Genomic DNA, 17,901 nt, shown 5'->3' on the forward strand with positions numbered 1-17,901 from the left:
CTGGTACTCCATGCTTCCCCAGCATTTAAAAACCACTCTACCTGTTTCTAATAAATACTGATAAATGCGAGGTATTAAATGATATTTTGGCCAAAATACGTGAGCCGACAAGCCAGCTCAAGGCTCCTCACTTATTGTGAGTCCTTACAATTTGGCTGTCTGCATGTTGAGGGATGAGTATATGGTCGTTTTCAGTGATTTGTTTTTTTTTTGTCTGTTTTTATATTTCCCTTTCAGTATTAGTTAACGTCTGGGACTAAGACGAATATCGACAGGATATATTTTTCAATTATCTTTAGTACCCCATTCCAAAATTCCATTTTACACAATCCCAGACCATATGCATTGAATCTGCACCATCCATGTGACCTTTCGGACAGTCTGAGTTTAATCTAATACCCAAGTTAAACAACTGTAATGAAGGACAATAAACTCTGTGCACTAAATAGGATTACGATACTCGTTGACTTTTCAGATAGAGATATCCCTGGAATCATACGCAACACTGCGGCCCATTTATCATGGCTGAAATCTTTTTCCCATTTTTCTTTTAGCTTTATTGGGAATTGTTATAAATATATAAATAGATGATTTCTTGCTAAGTATTACACCCTTTGTAGCTCCAGAACACCCAAGAAAATTCACCAAACCGATAGCAGAGGTAGTAACCGGCCTGAGCAGCAAATGTGCGTCGTAACTGAAGAAACTGGAAAAAATAACTATGGGGAACAACATAAAGCTCTCTAAACTGTCCATACTATGAAAAAAAGAAAAAAACGGAATCCACCTGTTCGAAGTTGACACCTACTGATATAGAGTGACTTGTAGTTGAAGCTTCTGTATATTAGGACTTCCAGCTCTGCTACATCTGAGCCCTTTAAGCAGGCGTGTTTTCGGTTTGATTCACATGTTACTATTTTTATGCTGTAAATGCCGGGTTATGATGTTGGTTACTTCTCTCTGATTTAGGATGAAGAGTTGGGGAGTTTCCTGACATCTGTGCTCAAGAAGGGCTTACCACAAGGCACCAGCTAGACAGTCGCCTGCGTTCTGTTTCCCATGTCACTCTGCATCTCTGTGCGCTGACCCGGAGAGCCGTGGGGCTACAAGTAGGAGGTGGAATCGGCGCCGGATTCCTATACAACATCAAAGTGTTACGGTTTAGTAGATAACATCTACCTTAAGGGTGCGGTCACACGTCAAGGATTTGCTGCGGAGTTTGGCCCAGATGCTGATCTGCAGTAGATTTCATCCCTTTAGTTGAATTCAGATTGATGGGGTAAAATCTGCTGCAGATCGGCACCAAAATCGGTGAGAAAATCCACAACAAATAAGTGACCATTGAACACACCTTAAAGAGAACCGGCCACCTTGAAAACTTTGTCCAGTCTAAGCGCATCATGTTACAGAGCAGGAGGAGCTGAGCGGACTGATATATAGTTTTATGGGAAAAGATGAAATATGACATGTATTTTATTAATTTACATCTCTGATGATTCTGAGCTGAATAGTCCATTGGGCGGAGCTATCAGTGATTGACAGCTGTGTGACTGTATATACATACAGGGGTAGCTGTCAATCACTGATAGCCCCGCCCATTGGACTGTTCAGCTCAGAATCATCAGAAATATAACTGAATAAAGTAAAAGTTCTACTGAATCTCTCCCCCTAAGACCATATACTGTATATACTCGAGTATAAGCCTAATTTTTCAGCATTATTTTTTTTTTGCTGAAAAAGCCCCCCTCGGCTTATACTCGAGTCAGGGAAGGCTTTAAAAAAAACCCAAAAACCTCCATACTCGCCTCCCAGCCAGCATCTGCGTCTCTGGCGGTGGTGCGGCAGGCTGCTTGAATTCTCTCTGCTGTCATCCCCCGCCGTCCTCTTTGCTCGGCTCGGTCATCCCCCGCCGTCAGCTCTGTGTAAGTAAGAGCTGTGATTGGATTGAGCGTCAGCCAATCACAGCCGGTGCTCGATCATTCACAGCCAATCAAGCTGCTTTAGAATTGTCCCCACTATCATCTCCCTGCTCGGCTTTCAAATTCCCTGCCGTCAGTGCTGTGTAAGTAAGCGCTGTGATTGGATCGAGTGCCAGCTTGTCGCAGAAACACAGACACCGGCTGGGAGGTGAGTATGGAGGGTTTTTTTTTTACCCAGCATATACTTTAGTATAGCTCTGCTTATACTCGAGTCAATAAGTTTTCCCAGTTTTTTGTGGTGAAATGTATTGACTCGGCTTACACTCGGGTCGGCTAATACTCGAGTATATATGGTAATCAGTCTGCTCAACTCCGTGACCTGCTGTCTTCACATCATAAATAACAGGCTTCCTTTAAAATTAGATGACGTTTGTAAATACAGTGCTTAAATAGAGCCGATCATTAAAAATTACAATTGAATATCCCCCTTGACCCCCCACCCCCACCCCCTTCCTGAAAATAATTAAGGTTTTACTAAATGTGACCTATTTGAAAAAAAAAAAAAGGCCAGGCACGAACTTCCTGTAAACTCGGTCCTGGTTTTCCCTGTGACAGTCCCTACTGTGAGATCTGGTTTGTTATTGCAAAATCTTTTATTTTGCCTTAAATGTACTAATAAACCAGCGAACGATCCATAGGTGCTGAATTATAGTGTATTAATGCAGAAAATAAGGGGTCTTCATTAGAAGAACACGAGATCTCCGGGAGCGGGGGGGTTTTCACGTTCAAACAGATGAACAGGAAGTGACTCCAGCCGTGAAATAAAGAAATAAAGATGGCCGCACTACTTCCCTGCCTCCCTGATGTATACGGTGCATTGCTAGTCTGAGACACCATATCCTGCTCACATGAGCAACACTGGCCAATGACGTACGGCCAACACACAGTGTGCATCATGTAGTCAGCAGTGCGGACATCCTGGTTTTTCCGGGACCCGAAGGTCGCTTTAACACGTCTGTAATGTACTGTGTTTTTTTTTTTCTTTTCAATGGGTCGCATTTAGTAAGATATTTCTGTATTTACTACAGTTTGCCTAAGCGCTGCTGTTAGCGCAGAAACTCAGCCTAAAGTTACATCTGTTCCTTGTAGCACGACGCACTGTGATTGCACCTCAATGCAGCCTCCTAAATTCATAGTATCCCTAAGGGCTCCTGCAGACTGGCGAGAGCTATACCTGCTTAACAATCCTTCTAAAAAAAAACCCTGGAGGCGAGGTGTTTTCACATGGAAACGGCCCCGCATCCCTGCAGTGGTTCCCTTCATCCTCGCCCCAGCAGGAGATCGCAAAGTTGTCCCATTGTTTTCAATGTGGTCTGCTCTGCCGGCCCTATTAAAAACATGGAAACCCCTGGGGGCTGATGGAATCCTCTGCTGCAGCTGTCACAGCTGCGTCAGGGAATCAGCAATCTTCTCCCACTGATTTCAATGAGGTCGGCCCTGCTGTCCTATTGGAAACAATGGGTGACATCACAAAAACAAAGGAGATGCTGCAGCTTTTTTTTTATGCAGCATCACAGGAGTGAAACCAACACAAATGAGAATACAACCATTGAAAATCATTGGTTTCATAATCATGTGTTTTCACCCATTCTCGCCAGTGTGAAGGAGCCCTAGCCAGCTCAGAAATGATTCTGGTGATTTGCATTCTGGGAAGTTTGAGCGTTTTATTTTGCACTGAACTACAATATATTCATATCGAAAAACCCTCCCAGAATGCCGATCAGCTACAAGGTGACTTATTGTCTTATATGTACATAAGATCTATATATGAATGGCGCTCTACTAGGGCTATATGCCAGAGATCCCAATATAACCCTGCGCCATCACAAGTAAAGGCCCATTTAGACACAACGATTATCGCTCAAGCCATCTTTTGAGCGATAATCGTTGCGTGCAAATGTGCCGATCTTTTATTTTACTGCCAAACGATGAATTTTAGTTCGGCATGAAATCTATCTTTCAGCAGGACAGCTGATAAGCAGGACCGCAAGCTGCGTTCTGCCCGGGGAGAGCTGATTGCATTGTCTCAGCTGTAATCAGCGTGGCAGAACAAAGGGGATGTATTCAGTGAACAGAGGGAGGTCTGTGCCCTGACTACAGAAGTGAAGGCTATCATGTTGCGGCTTACAAGTGACTCGATGATTGTAATCAAGTCCCGAGATAGGAGGGCCTGCTGGAAAAAAAATAGAATTTTTTTCCCCCAAAGCCTTCCCATCCCTAGTCACGACTGCAGGGGGTTGCAAGGACTTGTCAGCCACAACGGCATTGCAGTCACTACCAATATCGTAGGGCGGTACTGAGATATTTTGTCCTGTGACGCAGCCAACATTGCTAGGTAGCTGTTTGGCAAATCAGGGCCTAGAAAAAGGTGATGATTGAAGAAAGATTGGCGCAGGGTCAACTTCCACGTCCGCCTGCTTGTTTTTTTAATAATTTGGCTGCAGAGATATGGCGGTTTATTTCACATGGGACCCCAGTGATTACGTGACGTCTATATTAATATTGCAACGGCAGGAGATCAAACCTAAGTGGTCATAGACTCCCCTGCATGTGGGGTTCGAAGAGCGCCCCCCAAGGCCGGCTGTGGAGGAAGTTTTCTGTTTGTCTCTGTTACTTTTTAATAAAGTGAATATTTTGTTTTTCATATCAAAAACTCTCTTGATTATGAGTGATTGTTATAAAATAGCCATTCCAAGTCTCCTCTGGAGCTCGCAGCCCCGTACTAGCGCTGCCGGAATCAGCGGGTGATAATATAGCGCCAACTACTTTGCCACCCATCTCAAACCTCGCGCTGTAAATTTTTTGGCGCAAACGAAATGTGTGTGCAAAGTACAACTATGCAAATGAACACATTGGAATCAATGCAAAACACGCCTTTATGTTAGTGGGGATCCGGGCTCAATCACACGGCCGTATCCTAGTAGTATGTTGGGAGCCAAAGCCAGGAGTGGAGAGAAAGTATGATGGAAAGATGTGAACGTCTTCCGTATTTTGGACGCGCTCCTGGTTTTGGCTCACAAACTACTGATATAAGCTACGCGGTGTGAAGGAGCCCTCGGGGTGCGCTCACCAATTGCTGATTGGCTACAGATTTCACCCTCTCAATTTGAATTCCATTAAAAGGGTGTCGTCTGCCGTGAATCTGCGCAACAATCCGCAGCAGATGAGTGGTGTGAACGCACCCTTATATATCCTCATACACCATTAATAGAACTCCAGTTTAGCTTCCCGCTCCGAGACTCCTACCTTTCTTACTTGGGTATTAATCTAAATATGTATCCCATCTACAGGCCCATTTAGACACGATTATCGCTCAAAAGATCTCGCACAAACGACTTTTGAGCGATCATCGTTGTGTCATGTGCAGCTCAAGATGAGCGATCACCTTGCGCTGCCAGCAGAGGATGCAAAAGACAAGCGAGGTGCCCCCGCTTGTCTTCTGCATCCAGATGTTTTCTGCACAGAGCGCCCGGCTATTCTGCATCCTCCGCTCCGAGTGCTCGGCTGTATAAGACTGTTCAGCATTCAGCTGTTCCTCACTCCGAGCGCCTGGCTGTTATACAGCCAAGCGCTCCAAGCAGAGGATGCAGAAGACAGCTGGACCGCTCTGTTCTTCATACCCAGCTGTCATCAGGGAGTGGGATACAGCTGAGACAATAGTATCAGCTGTATCCCGCTGTGAACTCCTGATAACTGATCACTGATCTTTCATCATGCTGAAAGACAACGATGAGCGACGGCTTCACAAAAACTCCACGATGTCAGTACAGTTACACGCAATGATTATCGCTCAAAAGACGGCTTCTGAGCAATTTTTGAGTGATAATCATTGTCTAAATGGGCCTTTAGTGGAACAGCCCCCCCCCCCCCCCCCCACACACACGTCATGCGACTGCAGCCTGGGATGACTGCACTCTTGCACTGGCTCTACACCAGACCACCTTTTACTGTATCTGGGCTAATAAATGCCGTAGGATACATAGAGGTGGTTCACATGGGCAAGAATATCGCATGAGTCAGTAAAAAGCAGATTATGAAACCAAAGATCTGCAATGGTCCCCATCCCATCTGCGATGTTTTCACTGATGCGATGACTAGAGAAAAAAAATAGTGGCATGCCCTATCTTTCTGCGATTCTCTACCCCCCCCCCCCCCCCCCAATCTCCCACGTTTCAATGTGGAGCCTCCTTTGCAATTTTAACATTAGAAAGTCCTATTTACTTTCGCAATAAAAAATGACGCAATTTTATGCAATGCAATTTTTTTAAATATATAAAGTATTGCTGATGCCCCATTTATACAGGACTGTCATGTGCTTCTGCGTCCAACAAGCTATCTAGGCGATGATCGCTACGGTGCTTTCCAACCCGCCTCCATTCACAATACACAGGCAGTCACTCATAGATGAATTACTAACTGCGCCGATCACTATTACATTTTTTTAATGCCTGTACAATACGAACAAAACAGCAAATGATAATTCGGCATGCAGATTGTACGGGCATTTACACTGAATGATTGTCGTTCAGTGTAAAACTGGCCTTAAGGCCCTTTTACATGCAACGATTATCGCTCAAAATTCGTTTAAACTGCCGAAGTAAGCGATAATTGTTACATATGAAACTATCGCTCACTTGTCGTTAGCGCTTGTTAAAGCTGTCTTTTCTGTCAGCTTAAATGAGCTCGTTAGCGCTCGCTGGATTCTCGTGCTGTCTGAAAGCTCCCCGCACAGCGCTTTCCATAGGAAATGGGGAGTGAGAAGCTGGCAAGTCTTTTAGTGTAAAAGCACCGCATGAGCGCTAGAGACTATAGCGTTGGCGCTCGTGCAGTCACTTCACAGACTCTGGGCTCGTGTAAAAGGGCCTTTAGGCTGGGATCACATGACCAGATCGTAATCTGCTGCGTAGAGATAAAAATGGCAGCGGTTTATAAAAACTGCATATTGTCACGTCTTTGCTTGCATTTGCCTACACATGTACTGCGGATGTTATGCGCCCTGCCCTCCACCCGCTTTTTGGGTTCTAAATTTTTTTTTTTAGTTTCCTAGCAACACATGTAAAAAACCGCTGCACATGTGTCATGTAATTGCGTATGTACTTTGCGGCAAACGCTCCCATCGAGAGCAACAGGGCTTTTGTGAACGCAACATACACAATTTCCCTTCATTGACGCCATTTACAGTGTAATACGCAATGCAGATATGTTCGTCTGAGCCTGGCCTTACTGTGGGCTCTGGATTTATCACCATACAGCCAGACTTTTACTACGCCTTGACATCATAGAGGTGGATCAGCCAGACTTCCCCCCCTGCCTTCTCCTCCCAGTATTTAACAAGCCAACATTTCCACCTGGTGTGAAAGCAGAGCCGGTTCTCTGGTGGATACGAGTCTACGGCCGACAGTACATAGTTATCTAATAATAAACTGGTGGCCAACTCCTACTGTAGCACTTATACTCCCTCGTCGCCGGTGTGTAGTCACCAAATTATGCATTTCCTGAGGTCTGACTACACGCCGCCTCTGCAAGACTTGTAAATAGAGACCTCACAAAGCCACCATATCCTTCATCTACTTCCATCTGTAAGGCCCGCTTCACACCGGCGGAAGCGTATTTACACACAAGCAAAAACGTAAAGCCCGTTGTGCATTTATTGTATGTTTTGCACACGCATGACTTGTTTATTTGCACGCACGCTCCCATTGATTTCAATGCGCAATTAAGTTTATTTAGTTTAATATGTGCTATTTACATGCACAATGCGCACCAAAATAGAGCAGGCTGTGCAGTTTTACTCATGTGACCGAACCTATTGAAGTCAATGGGTTCTAGTTACTGGGTATTATGCCTATAAATTCTGCACACGTAATACGCACCACACATGCGTTTGTGTAAAGGAGTCCTGAAGGTCATACACATGCAGTTCCTCTCAACATGCATTTGGCAGAGCATGCATCTGCTCAATGGGAAGAGGGGAATTAGCCTTTTCTAGACACCTTCGGCAACGGCTTATCTCCCTTAACAAAAAGGATTGGACATGTTGAAATTCAATATGCCTGATCTATTTTTTCTTGCAAAAGAACATTGGATAGTTATTAGAGATGAGCAAGCGTACTCGCTAAGGTAAACTACTCGAGCGAGTAGTGCCTTATGCGAGTACCTGCCCGCTCGTCTCTATAGATTCAGCGGGGGAGAGCAGGGGGGAGAGAGATCTCCCCATTCCCCCCCGTTCCTCGCTGCCCCCCTGCCGGCACCCAAATCTTTAGAGAAGAGCGGGCAGGTACTCGCATAAGGCACTACTCGCTCAAGTAGTTTGCCTTAGCGAGTAGGCTCGCTCATCTCTAATAGTTATACAGAAATTGATGGGTTGGGCTGGCTTTAGTCCAATAGGTGTGGCAACCTTAAGGCTTCCATCATATTTGATACTAGGAAGCAGTGCTGCCACCTACCACAGCCGTCACATGCCATGATCCTGGCATCACCGCTTAGATGGTGGGAGCTATGATACAAGGGCAATGGCACATATGAATTCAACTGGGGAATAAAATAGGGGCGTGCCCCATAGGACTATATATGTAGAGGTAATCTTGCCTATGAAGCTCTATACTCACAGCACCCAACCGACTCTAGTATGGAGGTCCTGTGCACTCTGCCATCTGCGTAAACCTTAAAGTGGTTGTCCAAAAAAAAAAAAAAGTATGGCTGCGGACTTCAAAATACAGTCACACACCTGTCTATAGGTTGTGTGTAGCATTGACATCAAGCCTCATTCACTTCAGTGGAGCCGCATGGCCATACCAGACAACCTATAGACAGGTGTGCTGTTTTTCTAATCCTGTACAACCAACCCTTCAAGAGAGACATTGATGAACTAAACAAAACTCCAAAAGAGGGTTTGTTGCAATGTATCACTGCTGGTAAAGTATACTGACCTGCAGTCCAGACTGTAAAACTAGGTTAACACACCTCATATTTGTCTGTACCACAGAATCTTAAAGGCCACTCCAGCAAAAACACTTTCCCATCCCTGCCCCGCTCACCTGATTGCCTGTAATGCTGTAAACTATGTTTATTACAGTCAGTTCAAAGAAGTGCAGCCTCCTGTCTGATACTTATCAGGCACTATCTTGATGCCAAGATTTCTCCCTGCTCGCTTTCTCTATGCTTATGCTCCCATGATGCATTAGCACAGCATCACATGACCAGCTAGAGCCAATACCATCTCTGCCTGCTGGGAGGACACTTCCATTACCTCCTGTATTCCCCTGAACTACAGACCATAATTATACATACATGATGAATAGGGTAAAAAAAGTCACTGAAATGGCCCTTTAAATTGCGAGAAATTGAAACAAACTTAGAAAACACTACACAGTAATGAAATCGCCTTTTACATTAAACCTTTTACATGAAAACGTATTTATTACCCAACATTCATGGTTGCCGTTGTACCTAAATGCTCATACTTTCTTGTAAAAGTGTTTGGAGAGTTGAGAAAGATGACGCGTTTCTTGTAAAGTCCTCGTGTTGTTGTGGGCTGCTTCAGTGAATTCTAATTTCCTGTGTGGGCCTGAGCTTTCCATCCGTGGGAGAGCGGCGCTCGCTGTACGAAGCCCAAGCACCGGCGCAGTGGAACAAGATTAGAAATACTCTGCAAGAAGTTTCACTTTTCTGCAGTGACTGCAAATGTGAGGTGTGACTACATAAGGATGAGATATATGGGCCATACACACCAGTAGAGGGGTGGAGAAGCCAAACTTTATTGAACCGCTGGAACAAGTCTGCCCCCACATTGATTGTCCCATATAGACAACCCCTATAAAGACAGGCGGTGGCGTCCAGTTTTTGGACACTTAGATGTTATGGAGGTGGTTCCCTATTCGGGACGCCCTCTAGAAGCCAGAGCAAAAAATGTACGCATTTCAATGACGTCCTGAATTGATGTCACCGATGGGGTCTATCTAAGATGACCCCAATAGTGAAAACAGAGGGGTGTCAGAGGATTGGCTTCCCTCATTCTACAATGTAAGTCTACGGGTTGTCTGCACCTGTTGGGAACCAACGGGCCATCATCCAGAGCAGCGTTTCTCCACCCGGTCCCGGCAGGACATGGTTTTAGGATGTCCTCAGTGTTGCACAGGTGATTAATTATCGTTAAGGTCTCAGACATTGCCACAGCTGTTCGTACTATAGGATATCCTCAGACCATGACCTGTTGGGGGGACTTGAGGTCTGAGAAACACAAATATAAACAAGTCTCATCTTTCCTCCCACACTTTTCTTTTTTTCCACTTTTTCTTTTTCTTGGAACAATATTTTTATTAGTCCAGTTTCAAAATGAACATATTACAGCCAACATGTCTGCCCCCATATTATGAGGATGTGTCCCAGCCAAACCACAGCAGCATACTTGTGTCCCGGTCTGACTGCGGGGTTTACGGACCCGAAATATCAGCAACAGTCTGGGTCAGTAGAACCTGTAGTCGGACCAGGAAAGCCAACAGTATAAGGTGCTGTCACACCTCCGCTCGGGCAACAGGAAATGAGAATCTCCGTGGTGAACGGCTTCATCTCTGGGCAGACCCCATTGACTAGAATGAGATCCACCCAGCTGGTCTGCCTTTGAATGGAAGAAAAAGCGCTGCGTGCAGCCGTACCGAGATGCAGGGTGGTTTTCATGAACACTTTTCATTATACTTTACAATAAAAATCTAGAATCTATATACATAATGTCATCAAGCTATAAGCATTTCACCTGTGCTGGACACATCTAGAGCACATAGTTATCTTTACTAACAAGACAGGTAAAGTATCTTTTTTTGGCATCTATACCTGCAGTTAAGCCCCATTTACATGCAAAGATGATCCTTTAAAAGACAGTTTGAGTGACCGTTTTGAGCAATCATTTTGCATAGTTACTAATGGGCACTAATGACCATTAGTAGCTTATTAGCTTAATTTGCATTTAAATGAAGCTCCCTTCACTGTTTGCAGATAACAGCAGGTAGTCTGTTATCAGCATACAGCTCCATTGTTCTCCCGGGGGCCATCAGCTGAAAACAATGTTATTGGCGCTCCCATGCAGAATCACAGTTTGTGGTCCATACTATCAGCTGGCTGGCCAAAACGAACAATGGTTTTTATGCTGAACTAAAAATCATCGTTCAGCGGAAAAGCGAACTATGGTAGCATTTACACGCAACGACTTGAGTGTAACAGCATTACACTTAATAGTCTCCTATTACTCCAGAAGGGTTGGGGATCATTCCAATTGCCAGATTTGAGTCAGGCAAGATTTTTTTCCCCTAAAATGAGGAAAATTAGCTTCCACCTCATGGTTTGGGGGTTTTCGACTTCCTCTGGCTTAACATTGCAGGATAGTAAGGTAAAGTGGATGTCTCTTTTTTTTCAGCCTTACATACTAGGATACTAAAGACAGAACTAGTCAAAAGAGAACAGAATGATCTTGGATGAGATCTCCACTATAACCCTAAGTGATTGCTTTTTGCGTCCGTGTAATGAAGGGAGTAGCTCCCATTTTCATTATAGCACTGCCCATTCAGCCTTGGCTCCCAGTATCACAACAGGTTCCTGTTGGCCTATTGAAGGTATCTTGTTAGGGTCTTTGTTCGTAGGTTGTCCATTCTGGATGTTGTATGTCTGCTTCGAGTAGGGAGCACAGAGTCTACGACTTAAATATGGAATGAAGTACAGAGCGGGGTTCAGGCAGCTGTTCAGACTTACTAAAGCCAGAGTGATGCGACGTAACTTGTAGATGTGCGTGGACAATACACAGTCCTGGATAATGTCCAATCGCATCATGAAGTGTAGTAGGTGTGAGACATTGTATGGCAAGAAGCAAACAATACACACCACCAGAATGAAGAGAATGATTCTCAAGGCCACTTTACGATGCATGCTGGATTTCATCTTGCATATCCTTCGTGCTATTAACGGGAACACCACCACAACCACCGTGAAAGGGACTAGGAAGCCGAAGATCAAGGCACAGATATTATAAGGTGCCAAACGATTCTGCCACTCGGAAGACGAGAAGTTCTCGAAGCAAGCGGTCCTCATGCCGTTACCCGTACTGTCCAGTCGTCCTCCCAGGATTAAAGGCAATATAATGGCGCTGCAAGTGATCCAGATGACAACGGTCAATATCAAGGAGCAGCGAGTATACTTCAGCTTCACGTATAGCAGTGGGCGAACCACAGCGAGGTACCTGTCCAAGCTTATACATGTAAAGAAGCCAATGCTCAGGTAGATGTTGGCATAGAAAAGGGCACCAGTGATGCGGCAAGCCACATCTCCAAAGATCCAATGGTTTCCGGTATTATGATAATAAATTCGAAATGGCAGAAGACTGATAAAAAATAAATCCACTGCAGCCAGGTTCACAAAGAAGATATTGGAGCTGCGGGAGCGCTGCCGACTCTGGCACAGGTAGTACAGTGCCAAGGCATTCCCTGGTAAGCCAAGTATAAATACCAGGCTGTAGGTTACCGTGAAGAATCCATACTGGAAGTCCGCCTGTAGACTACACTCTTTGGTTGCATTCAAGTCTGCTCCTTCTGTTCTTTCCATGTGAGCGACCATAGAAGACCAGCAAGCTGCAGGAATGGCTTACACCACCATGCGGTAATCCACAGCACTCTACGAGGAGAGCCAACTGCTGCTCATCACGACTCCGTGACACGATGGGAACGATTAAGTGCTAGTATCAAAACGTCCCTTACTGTGAGCTCACTGCAACCACAGGATGTGAGCTGTCAGCACACAGCAAAGAAATGCAACAACTCAAAATAGTTTCTATAGTGTCAGCCTACACACCGCTTATAGGGAACGTAGGAACCTGCTATATAGAGAGAGAGATCAGTGATGGTCCAACTGATGAGGCTCCCACCAATCCAGACAATGGGAGAGCTTGGTCTAACTGGCAACTGAACCAGATGTTAAAAAAGTGCCCACACTGCTCATCCCTTTTTCCCATTCATTACATAGAATGGTCGAGTTGGAAGGGACCTCCAGGGTCATCGGTTCCAATTGAGGGTGCCTAATTCTTAGGAGTGCTAGCCATTGGACCCCCCCCCCCCCCAACAGTCACACTTTATGGCATGCCAAAAAAAAAAAGAGATCTGGGGGTGGGGAGTTAACTTTTCCCCCCCTTTATCTCAAAGACGTTTTCAGGATGAACTGGTAAGACTTCTGCCTGGTGGATGATACTTTTCTAAACCTCTCAGTCGGTGCTGGTGCATTAAGTCTCCACCAATACATGCGGTGGATACATAATGCACCAGTACCTTCTCAGTCTTCCTATTACAGAAAGGATACTTTTACACGAGCCAACAGTCACCCAAGTAAAAGCTCAAAAGTGCGATTATGAGCAACTCCATGTAAGAGAGTGAGAATCGCTCGGAGTCTCCTGGTTTTTAGCTCACCTAAAAATCAAGTGACGATTGGCGGATGTTGGCGGTATGGCAAGAGTTTGAACCTTCCTGCCAATATCCAGGAATGTTTGCTGCCGTGTAACTGTTGGCACCAGGGGTGCAGTCTGACATTAAAGAGCATATAAAGCAAAAGGTGCATCATAGAGAAGAAATTGCATCCATTGACACTTGCTGAATGTTTACGCGGACCAAATTCGATATGGCAAAGCAAGGTGGTGGGTGGCAAGTTACAACAGTGGCTTGAAAAAGAGATTACCAAAACCGCGAAATGCGTTGCTAGGCTACCTCTTTATATTCTTTTGCTGTGTTTTTTTTTTGTTAGGTTATTTGTTATACATGGAATAAACCACTGGACTATACCTATATCATCTAAAGCAACACTCTATTCATCTACCAGGATTGGGGGGAATTGATGGCATTCAAGTCCCCCCGTGAGGTGGGAAGTCCTATTACATACTACACTATATAGAAAATAGCGCTGGATTTTTTTCTGCACTTTGTGACTGCTATACATGTGCACAACAGGGAAGCAGGCTAGGCGAAGAGTCAGTTGCTTCACTACGACTGACAGAATTTGCTACAGTTTCAGTCTTCCACTCTGCAGTGTCTTGGAAAACAATACAAGCATAGAAATCAGTAAATCAATCAATCAGAAATTTTTAATGAAAGCCAATTACAGAAGGTCATCATTTACAAAAATGAATTGATTAAAAGTGCAAAGATGTCATAGTCTTTAAGGAGAATTCTGCATATATTTAGCACCTCAGGCCCATCAAAATGCAGTGGCATTGTATTCAAGATCTGTGTAGTGAGGATGCCAGACTAGCTTTGGGTCCATGAAGCTCTATTCAAAGCTTTGATAAAAAGGTATGCGACTGGGTTTTTCAACCCCAGCAGTATCCTACAATGGCCAGGAGGTGGAGCCAAAGACTCATCCGAAGCTGTAAATATATTTGCCATGTTTCACTCTCTTACACCTTCCACTCATTACATGGTAACTGTAATTTCTCCCACGCTCTCTGGTAGCCAACACTCAATGCCCTATAAAAGTGAGAGTCAAGAGCAGAGTGCGCCCTCTAGTTAAACTTTCATATAAAAATAACACAAAATTTAAAAAAAAGACAATGTATAAAAAAAAGCATAAAACTAGTAGTGGAAAGCAACAAAGTGTGGACACAACTTGCCTGGAACACCTCATACCTGAATTTTAATGAGCTAAATAATATTTTATACCCAGTAGTATGAATGCAGCTCTGGGGTAACCTCGAATCAGTACGTATGTTAGTGCAATGGTTTCAGAAAAAGGTACTCAGTTCTTAGATGTAACCTCTAAAAATAGTTTGTAAAGGTGGATATTCTCTTAACGATGTTGTTAGCAGTTCCATGACATCTTAGATTATAGGCGTCTATTTCAGCAAACCCGTGCTCATGTGCGCTTCCTCTGCATTGGAGCTTCCTGTCCGCCCCCACACCCCATAAAGCACACTAATAGGCCAACTGGCGCCAGCATATATATGTGCATCTAAGAAAGGAGAGGTGAGCTCCTGGGGACAGGAACTGGTTAGAGCAGTTACAATGTGAACAGCGCTGCGGAATAGGTTGATGCTACATAAGAGCAGCAATATATTAACCCTTTGCAATCCAATTTGTATCCTGGTTTTCCTAGGGGGCTTACTCTTTTTCTGCTATTATACAATGGCACTATCTGCTGGCTAAAGCCAGTACTGCATGAGGTGACACGTTGGATAGGCTCCGACAGCAAAGAGGCTGGCAATATATAGTAAGAGAACCCCCGACGGACGTCTTCCAACATCGGAGCTGTACAGCCTTAAAGGGGTTCTGACACAAATAATGTTTTTATGCTTTAGCAGCCATTGTTCCCTGGTCTGCCTAATGGACCCAGGGAACCCATGGTTTAATGGCTGCTAAAGCATAAAAAGATAATACTTACCTGTCTTCTGTTGTTGTTGACATCGGGGGGGGGGGTCATCTCCCAGCAGGCGCTGTTCCTCCTCTTCTGTCTGCACGAGCTGCGCCGCTCCGGGATCACGCGCATGCGCAGTGGAGAGGTGCCCTCTGACAGGAGTCAGGACGGGCTGCGTCTCCACTGCGCATGCGCAGCACTCCGGAGTTCAGCAGGACGGACGGGCTGCCCACAGCAAGCACTGCTTGTGACGTGCTTGCTGTGGGCGGTCCGTCCGTTCACCTCGGAAGTGCCTGACGGACGGACCAGAGCAGGAAGCGGTCTTTTTGACCGCTCCTGCTCTGCTTTAAAGGCACAGAAGATGATGCCGGCTGGAGGGGACATGCCTGGCGGCCAGGCCAGGCAAGGTGAGTACAATTTTTTTTTTTTTTTATGTCAGAACCCCTTTAAATCACAATGTCTTCAGAGGTCAGAGAGTGGATTGGAGGGGGTTAAAAGATGCAAGAAATGCATGGCATTATTTACAAACCCTAAAGAAGCCCATGTGAAGGCAGCTGTAGGGTATGTTCACACAGGGCAACATTCACAGTAGCAGCAAAGTGGATAAGATTTCCAGAGTCTCGCTGTGACATTCGGTGCAGAATTTAAATCCCCAGCATGTCCATTACAGCACTGGATTTTCGGCACGGATTCCTGCTTTTCAAAATGAGGGGGTGAATTCTGCACCAAACTTCATGTCAGCAACAAATGGTGTGGGTTTTGATGTGGATTTTGTGCTGTGGGATGTCCGCTGGGAATACTCTGCAGCAAATCCACCCCATGTGGACATACCCTCAAACTAGCTTCACCCACAGCTGGAAATCTCTAGTGGCCAAATCTGTCCCTAAACGGTGCCGATTTGCCACAGATTGTAACTAGAGATGAGCGAGTATACTCGCTAAGGCACATTACTCGAGCGAGTAGTGCCTTAGCCGAGTATCTCCCCGCTCGTCCGAGTATCTCCCCGCGGAGGAGAGATCTCTCCTCCGTTCCTCCCCGCTCTCCCCCCGAATCTTTAGAGACGAGCGGGGAGATACTCGGCTAAGGCACTACTCGCTCGAGTAATGTGCCTTAGCGAGTATACTCGCTCATCTCTAATTGTAACCAGTGTATTTCAAGGGTTGCAGTCCGCAGCATAAATAGGCATGCTGAGAATTTGCTGAGGAAATTTTCCACTCCGAGTCATTTGGACGAGATTTCAAAAATCCTCACATGACCTGTAATTGCTGTGGAACTGATACAGGAAATTCCACAGCATTTACTCCACGTATGAAGGCGTCCTTACGGAGCTTTCTGGAGTGCTGCAGACACTATGGCGCATATAGCTGTATGTGCTTGGTACAGCAGCTTGGCTCCATCCACATGAATGGGCCGAAGCACCAGAAACGGGCACAGCCAAATGTATGGATGCTGGGCACCGTGCAAACCAAAATTCACTAAAATGCAACAAAGTACAAAAATCATCTTTATTTAAAGAATTATTTTAAATAGAGAAAAAAAATGTACAAATCTGCTTTCTGTACACCTTTCATTCACGTCTCTCCCGGAGCGCGTCCTTCCGAATTAGGCTGGTTATACTTTAAATCTAAATAAAAAGAAAAATTGTTCAGTAGAAGAAACAATGGCAACGGACAAGCAGCCGCATCCCACCGATATCGCCTCGAGTACAGTGTTGTCTATGGACAATATTTGCATCTACTAGTGGTGAAGAATGGTACTACAAGCAACAGACAAATGTAAATTGCGATAACATTTTAAGCCTCGTTTGTAATTCGTTGGATCAAGATGAATTCATTCCAGGAGTAAGCAAATAAACAGGGTTACTTCTTAGCATAGCAGTTCCATGAGCATTTTCGGATGGTCTATGAGACACCAGAAAGGAGAAGGTCACGTCTTCTATTCACTCTTCTTTCAGAGGTCATGTCAAATGAAAAATGTTTTTAATTTCTTATTATGCAGCTCTGTTTGCTGCCTGAAATTTAAGCTAAGCAGCAGCACGTGTGCAAAAAGTATACTTCGGTATACTAATAGATTCCAGACTGAACAGGAGTCAACAATGTGATGCAGCAGAAAAAAAATCAAATCTAATTCTGGGATGTGTTAATAGAAGCATAGAGTCTAGATCACGTGAGGTCATTATCCCCCTCTACTCTTCCTTAGTCAGACCTCATCTGGCGTTCTGGGCACCCCACTTAAAAAAAAAAAAAAAAAAAAAAAAGACAGTCAAACTGGAGTTCAGAGAAGAATTATCAGGATGGTGCGCAGTCTGCAAACCCTGACCTATGAGGAATAGTTAAAGGATCTGCAAATGTTTAGCTTGCAAAAAAGAAGGCTGAGAGGAGACTTAACCCTGTGCAATCCAATTTTGGATTCACGGTTTCCTAGGGGGCTCTCTTTCTGCCATTTTACAATGGCGCCATCTGCTGGCTAGAGCCAGTACTGCAGTATGTGACATGCCAGAGAGGCCAGTAACATACAGTAAGAATACCCTGCTGGATGTCCTTCGACA

The 17,901-nt window shown here is 44.9% G+C and overlaps 3 protein-coding genes across 11 annotated transcripts in view; 1 reads left to right on the plus strand and 2 right to left on the minus strand.

Annotated features, from left to right (window-relative positions):
• Positions 1 to 3,478, plus strand: part of INTS11 (integrator complex subunit 11) — a 34,261-nt gene extending 30,783 nt beyond the window's left edge. For both annotated transcript variants that reach the window (XM_066606817.1, XM_066606818.1), the window contains exon 18: positions 970 to 3,478. In XM_066606817.1, coding sequence (XP_066462914.1) covers positions 970 to 1,035 — 66 coding nt within the window. In that variant the 3' untranslated portion in view covers positions 1,036 to 3,478. The remainder of the gene's footprint in view (positions 1 to 969) is intronic.
• A 7,709-nt stretch (positions 3,479 to 11,187) lies between these two features.
• LOC136572084 (lysophosphatidic acid receptor 6-like) lies at positions 11,188 to 12,668 on the minus strand. Its single transcript, XM_066572696.1, has one exon. It carries the CDS (start codon positions 12,576 to 12,578, stop codon positions 11,520 to 11,522), a length of 1,059 nt encoding a protein of 352 aa, XP_066428793.1. The 5' UTR covers positions 12,579 to 12,668; the 3' UTR covers positions 11,188 to 11,519.
• Positions 12,669 to 16,844: 4,176 nt separating this feature from the next.
• The window catches only part of PUSL1 (pseudouridine synthase like 1), a 50,961-nt gene continuing 49,904 nt past the window's right edge, over positions 16,845 to 17,901 (minus strand). For all 8 annotated transcript variants that reach the window (XR_010793136.1, XR_010793137.1, XR_010793135.1 and 5 more), the window contains one exon: positions 16,845 to 16,977. Coding sequence is in view for 5 of the 8 variants with exons in the window: in XM_066606821.1 (XP_066462918.1) it covers positions 16,925 to 16,977 (53 nt within the window). In the remaining 3 variants the exon portion in view is untranslated. The remainder of the gene's footprint in view (positions 16,978 to 17,901) is intronic.

Source organism: Eleutherodactylus coqui, chromosome 6, assembly GCF_035609145.1.
Source record: "Eleutherodactylus coqui strain aEleCoq1 chromosome 6, aEleCoq1.hap1, whole genome shotgun sequence".
Lineage (NCBI taxonomy): Eukaryota > Metazoa > Chordata > Amphibia > Anura > Eleutherodactylidae > Eleutherodactylus > Eleutherodactylus coqui.

Coding starts and splice junctions, on each gene's coding strand:
- LOC136572084 (XM_066572696.1), bottom strand. CDS start 12,578: ATGGTCGCTCACATGGAAAGAACAGAAGGAGCAGACTTGAATGCAACC.